The 7,315-nt window shown below is 46.0% G+C and overlaps 1 protein-coding gene across 1 annotated transcript in view; it reads right to left on the reverse strand.

Moving 5' to 3' along the window:
- Positions 1-6,598, reverse strand: part of MRPS9 (mitochondrial ribosomal protein S9) — a 1,138,074-nt gene extending 1,131,476 nt beyond the window's left edge. Inside the window, exon 1 of the mRNA XM_069636922.1 lies at positions 6,351-6,598. Within this exon, the coding sequence (XP_069493023.1) occupies positions 6,351-6,491 (141 nt within the window). The 5' untranslated portion in view covers positions 6,492-6,598. The remainder of the gene's footprint in view (positions 1-6,350) is intronic.
- Positions 6,599-7,315: the final 717 nt, after the last annotated feature.

A 7,315-nucleotide genomic window follows, 5' to 3' on the forward strand; every position in this document is an offset into this window, starting at 1 on the left:
TAGAGAAAATGGAAATACTGTTTACATGTGTACTTTACTACAGTGAAGACGTCCAGAGAGGGAAGAATTAATGATGTCTGATAATCTAAGCAAACTGCTGCTAGAAAAAAGGGGAAATGTGGACTCCATATTTAGGGGTGAATAAGATTGGGAACCATGATAAGAAATGGCTTTACATCTTTCGCTTTGAAGTGGAATATGCATGATGGGCTAGAATTGATGTCTAGTCTAATAGTGCTTTTGTTTGGTTACAATTATTTAAATCATAAAATATTTTAAAAAATAAGGATTAAAATGTTCTAGTTTAGGAATCGTATCTGCATTCCTCACTACACTTGTGCCGCACGACACAAATCGTATGCGTAATCCCAGACAACAACATAAGTTCCAAATTGAAAAACTAAGAGTGCATAGCTTAATTTCTTAATTAGTTTGATTGCATGGCTATTTTCTTACACGTCATTTAGACAACCACTATAAAGAAATAAACAGTTTGCATAATGTGATCATCCATATCAATCAAGGCAAGGAATGACAAAGACCATGCACAGTGCTCCAAGGGGGATGCCAATTTGGGTGGAGGGGGGCTCTAACAAAGGATGGGTTCCCTAAAGTGCGCAGAGCATGGAATAAAAAGCGGGGGCATCTGCACAAAACCCCACGTCATGAAATCATGTATGTTGGGTCACTCAGCATGGTCTCTGGTGGCCTGGTTTATAACCAGCCTACATATTGTAAATATAGCTCTTTTTATCGGTTTGCAAATAAATTGCTGTCCATAAATAAAATGCCAGCTCAAAAATGCCTCCTCTGTATAAAAAACAATAATTCAGTGAGTAAATACCCTTTTTCTATAAATAAATTACAAACGTGAAAGGGGTATGGGGGGGCCTGCAGAAATCATACAGAATTTTGGGAGCATAAGAAAGATCACATATGTTTCTATTTGACAGATATTTCTGCAATAAGTATTTAAGAATGAAATCCTTTTGAACATGAAAAGCACAATTGGCGCGGTGCTCATTTCATTTCTCAGTCTTAACACTAACCCTAAGAGAAAAATATCTTCTAACCTTGACCCACATATGTCCCTTTGGAGAGTCTTACCCAGGGACATCATTTCACCAAAATGCTAGGGGTAGCGGAAGTGACATCACACAAAGTGTCATTTGACCCCACTCCAAAGTGACATCACGGGAAGCGATGGAACACGACTTTTCACCACTAGAGAAAACAGGAATTGGCTTCAAATAGCATAGGTCCTAAGTACCCTACGACAAATATGGTTAGGATATCACTAATGTGATATACATTTCATACAAGAATGGATCACCATATGTCTCGTTAATATCAGTGTGTATAGGCCACTGTTGCCAAATTACTTTGAACGCAAGCAGACGTCCAAGGCCAAACGATAATGATGTATTATATAGTACTTACCATTAAGCGCCTTAAATATAAATACAACATCATCCAACCTGTGTTGGTACTTCTTTATCGACTTCAGAAGGATGAAAGGCTGAGTTAGGCTGAGTTGGCCTTGCCGGGATTTATAACTGCAGATCACACACACATCGCAGCAGCGAGCGCTCAAGCCACTAAGCTACCTTAACGGCTATAGCTATCTTTGCAATTACATGTCTGAATGTTCTCAAAGTCATAAAGTAAATTACACTCTGTAGCGCATACCATTAAACTGGTAACTGAGATTTAACAGTGGGCCAGTTCATCTGCAGGTCTGGTGCAAAGTTGCCCACATGTCAAGCCTGCATGGATTTACTTTTCAGGCTCCAGAGGTTAGCAAAATACATACCATTGGGAGGGTTCATAACTGCGTATTAAAGATAGAATATGGCATTTATAACGCACCTATATACAAGTGTTTTAAGGCGCGACGAGATAATGGAGAGAAAACAGAGGAAGAAAGAGACAATGATCCGACTAGGCCCGGTGACATTTCAGATCGCGCAAGTGCAGGATAGGACGGGGAAGTGCGGGGGGAAAGGGGCAGTACATAGGATAACAATAAAATAAATAAAGACAATAAATAACAGTGCGGCCAGCTGCTGGCAAGTGCGAGGTTAAGTTCAGACCTCAGGTGTCAAGTGCTAGAAGGGGCTGTAGGGATACAGAAACAGTCACAGAGTGCAAGGGTTTCCAGGGGCAATGCAGGTATGTAACTAGCGGGGAGGGGGCCTGGGCCCGAGATCAGAGGGTAGTCAGGAAACCAGTGTAGTTTCAGATTCACCCAGGAGATTAGCAGGGGAGAGGAGGAGAGAAAGCAGAGGCAAAGAGAAAGGTCTTGAGGTGCTTCCGGAACCAGAGATGGTTCTCCTCAAGTTTCAAAGAGGCTGTTCCAGAGGGAGGCCCCACCAGAATAAAGATCTACCACCAGCTTGCTGCTTGGAGAAGTGACTAACCCTGAGGGAGTTGGAGGCGGATAAACAAAGAGCTCGAGAAGGAAGATATTTAGGAAGAGAAAGTTGAAGGTATTGAGGTCCCAGGCCCCAGAAGGCCCAGTGGACAATGCAGAGGGTTTTGAACTTAATCCTCGCTGCCACTGGGAGCCAGTGCAGAGATTTCAGTCCTGAAGAGATACGATCCCTGGGCTTGAGGCCAAGGACAAGTCTTGCAGTCCTGTTTTAGATGAGTTTGCAGAGGGTGGAGAGTAGAAGCAGGGAGATTTAGAAAGAGGCTGTTGCAGTAGTCCAGCCTAGACAGAACCAGAGCTCTGGAGAAATTGAGCTTCTGCAGTAAGGAGAGGAAGGGAAGAATACATCTGAGGAGGTGCAGCTGGTAGTGTGACTTCTTATAGACATCAGAGATGTGAGGAGAGAAGGAAAGCGTGGAGTCGAAGATGACCCTGAGGTTTCTGGCCTCACAGGTGGGAGCAGGAAGATGGCCAGAGAGTGACAGGAAAGGAGGAAGCAGGTGTACTGATGAGGAGAATGTTGGTCTTACTGGCATTAAGGCAGAGATCATTGGCAGCACACCACTCATGGATGTTGGATAGACGGAGATGAGAGAAGGAGAAGAGGTGGCATAAGGGAGCCTAAAAATGAGTTGAGTGTTATCTGCATAGCACTGAAAGTTGAGGCAGAGAGCGGCAATGCTGTGGGCAAGAAGTGGAAAGTATTTGTTGAAGAGCCAGGGAGAGGTTAGACCCCCGGAGAAAAACACAGGTAGAGATAGAGAAGAGGAAGGACCCAAGTTGGACCTGAGAGGGTCGAACGGAGAGGAAGGAGGTCAGCCAAGCCAGGGCCTGATCGGTGATACCCAGGTTATCACAGAGACGGATGAGCAGGATGGCATGGTTGACAGTGTCAAAGGCAGAAGAGAGATCGAGTAAGATGAGAACACAGGGGGTTTTGGAATTGAGGTTGGAAAGAAGGTCTCCACAGATGTTCAGAAGAGCAGTTGCCGTGCTTCTGGCAGCTCTGAAGCCAGACGGATGGTCATGGAGACAACCAACAGAATCAGCGTGAAGATTAAGCTGGGAGATGGCTAGCTTTTCCGGAGTTTGCCCAGGAAAGGAGTGATGGAGAGTGGACGATAGTTAGCCGGGCAGGAAGGGTCGGCAGAGGGTTTCTTAAGAAGAGGGTGTACAAGGGAGTGCTTCAGGGGGGAGAGGGAAGACTCCAGTGGCAAATGAGTGGTTGCAGAAATTAGCCAGAGCAGAGGCCAGGGTGTCAATGTGGTCCTTGATGGTTTTGGAGGAACAGGGGTGAACCTGTTTTGACGAGACTGTCATAGATCAGACTTGTTTTGGAAACCTCGTCCAAGTAGAACATGGGAAAGGCAGGGAAGGAGGGAGGAGAGGTGGCCGAAGAAGGGCCAGAGGAGGGAGGAAGGGGATGGGGGGTGAGAGGACAGGATTGCCTGAGTTTTAGAGATGAAATGAGAAGCCAGGGCCGTGCAGTGAGCCTGGGAGGGGATAGGACAGGAGAGGTAGAGACTGCAGCAGGATTGGCCAGCTCCTTGCAGATATTAAAGAGTTCGGCCGAGTTGTTAGATGCCGCGGAGACGCGGGCTTGGATGTGGGCTCTCTTCTTGGTGCAGACAGAGAGTCGGTATTGCCTTTGGAGCAGGCTGCAGGCATGTTTGTCAGAGGATGTACCGGAAGCAGGCCATTTGCTCTCAGCCACCCTGCATTTGCGTTGAAGGGTGACGAGGTCTGAGTCATACCAAGAGTTGCACTTGGCTTTGGACTTCACGCGGATCCTCATGACAGGGGCAAGAACATCGAGAGTATCGGATATAGCAGAGTGGAGCATGGAAAGGACTGTGTCAGGGCGTGGTCAGCCAAGGGAGGAGTGGGGGTGAGAAAGTGGCGGTGAAAGCCTCAACTGACACACGCTTCATGGGTCGGATAACCGAGAAGGTAGGTGGCAGTGCTGGAGTTGGCTTGGGCTGAGACGTAGAGAGCGAGATGGGAGGAAAGGAGAAGGTGATCACTCTAGGAGACAGGAGCAGTGAGAGGGATCGAAAGGATAAGGTCTGAAGAGATCAGAACATCCAGAGTGTGCCCTGCAGAGTGAGTCAGGCCAGAGTGGAGAATAGAGAGTGTTGCAGAGGTCACAAAAGAGTCCAGTGGAAGGACAGGAAGCATCCAGGTGGATGTTGAAGTCTCCAAGAAGGAGGAGTTGAGTGGTTGAGACCAGAAGGGAAGAGGTCTGCCCACTCAGAGAGGAAGGAGGAGATCTGACTAGGTGGCTGATAGATGGTAGCCACAGTAAGGGAATGGCTTAGAGAGAGAGCCTGCAGACGAGGCCTTCGAAAGAGGAGTAGGCCTGCATAGGAATGACAGAGGCAGGAATCCACTCAGGGAAGATCAGGGCTACACCCCCTCTGGAATGGTTAGGTCTGGGCCCAGAGAGGATCTAGTAGCTATCAGGGAAGAGAGCGTCAAAGCTTGCGACACTAGAGTGACATTGTAGCACAGGGAAAGCAGTGCACTCACACAGCATCCCGTACTATGGGCACTTGTTACCTCATACATGCAAAAAAACATCCTTAACAGCATGCCTGGGAGATGGGAAAGATAGATACATTAAAACAAAAAAATCAAGGGCCACTTTATATACTATGGTCAAACATTTCTACACAAGCTTTTAGGCACAAGGATTTTGTCACGTAACAGAGACAATGGCAGGATAACATAATGGTATAACTGCAACTTGCGAAAAGCAAAATACATTGTCGAAACGGATGCTTATTCTACTCTAAATGCTTTTTAGAAGTGTGTCTGTATTGTGAATTTGAGGTGTTTAAGAACAGACTAAATCAGGGACTTGCCTCCTGAAGTGTGCCTGAAATAAACCTTGAATGATTCTAGCAGTTATTGTATAGATCTCCAGAAAGACAAGTTATGTGTTATTCCTATTCCTTCTTATTCGGGGTCACTTGTGGAACCTACTGGTTTTTTTTTTGTTTTTTTTAATGGCCTGAACAAGAAAGCCAACCACTTCAGAACCAAAGGGCCAAATGGTGCTGGTCACAGCCCATGAGCTTCAGTTTAAAAGAAAAGAAAATCAACACGCTTTACATTTATTTTTTGGGGTAGCAAGGGAGATCGCAGGGGTAGCAAGGGAGAGTACAGGGGTAGCGACCCCCAAATGACGTGCCTGGTCTTACCCTTTTAGTTTTGGGCTGCTCTGAACAGAGAACACAGTCTCAGTTTCATGAACGCATTCATAGCTTTTACATTATTGATGCACGGTGCGCATTTCCTGAAGTGCAACACAATCCAAGAAAAACAGCCTCGGGTTCTCATACGTTTGAGTGCGGGGGGCTAGCTCCGGCACACTTAAAGCCCGGATAGTAGTCACAAAATGATACAATTAGTTCAATTGCATTAGTGCCATGGATGGGTAGATCTCACAAAGTAGTTTAACACAATATTTAGACGAACTGGCAATTTGTTAACCATTATACAAACTCGGAGATTCGTTGTGCGTCATGGATGTATATTTTCAAACGTGACAAAATGCCGACTTTCCTAAGGAATGGTAAAATGCACGGTCCTGGCTTTTATTCCATTTAGGTACTTTCAGACTTTATTTATTTATTTATTTTTTAATATGTCATAGCTTATAGCCATCAGCAGAACAAGAAATGGAATGCAGACACGATTAGAGAGCTCAGCGCAACCATGCTTGATGTGTTACGTTCAATGCAGTCACGCCAAAGCCAAAATGTATGTGTGATTTGTTCGATTACTAGTGCCTGCATTGCAGAAAGATATTTAAAAGTCGAACACCGGCAAGCTGCACTTTGGCGAGCGACAGCCAGGCATGCTTCTCTGGGCGAGTGGAGGATGCTCCAGACTTTACGTTGTGCCCGGTTCCTACCTGTCCTCTACCGGCAGACACTTGTCGCTGCAGGACCCCAGCTGTAGAGAGCCCACCTCTTTGGAACGTAGAAGTCCATCGTAGACAACAACGCCCCCCGCAGGTGAATGCGGCCAACATAGAACCTGAAGCCATAGCCATGCTCCTACTATATGTCAGGAATAGGTGACCGCAAGTAGCAGACAGTCACATGGCACACTATCACCCGGAACAGGAAAATGTCACAAAACAAGTCGACACCGTATCTCTCTTTCCAACAAATTGAGCTGAGCCCATTTCAAGATGGCACCCGCTGACTACGTTACTTTTTTCATGTAAGACGGGTTTTATCTGTACCCTGTTTTTTTCTGTCCCCCGCTCGGTGACTATTCACTGCACAAACACAATTGACATAGAAAAGGGACACGCCAACAAAACAGAAAACAAGATCTCTCGATTGTAACATAAGCAGGGCTGGCACGGGGGCAGATGAAGCTGCATTGCCTTAACATTTTTTGTGCACTGACGATGGTGGCGCCACCAACAGGCGCCCCAAGAACTCTCCTTTTATGTTTATTGATGATGCAGGAAAAGATGTATTGATATCCTTTCTCCAGCCTATTGATATTTTATTTCTACAGTCTGAGTCGTACAGTACACAAGTGTTTCAGAGCGCGACAAGGTAAGTGAGGGGAACAGGGGAGAACAAAACAGCGATCTTACTGTAGGGTGGCCAACTCTTTGATAGTCTTTCATGGGACACTTGCCCACAAGGTGGTGATTACGTCACAACGCTATTCACGTTCGGCCCGCCCCTTAATGGCACTTAATTCCTGGCTTAATTGAAATGCAAATGGTTTGTCCTTGGGAGGTGATGGTCACGTTTTTTTACATGTAAACATGACCATCACAGACCCCAGGAACAAAGCATTAGCATTTCAATTAAGCCAGGTGTCAGAGCATTACAGCTCGACCTGTAGGCTCAA

The sequence above is a fragment of the Ambystoma mexicanum genome, chromosome 7p, assembly GCF_040938575.1.
Source record: "Ambystoma mexicanum isolate Mex_15411 chromosome 7p, UKY_AmexF1_1, whole genome shotgun sequence".
NCBI classification, from domain to species: domain Eukaryota; kingdom Metazoa; phylum Chordata; class Amphibia; order Caudata; family Ambystomatidae; genus Ambystoma; species Ambystoma mexicanum.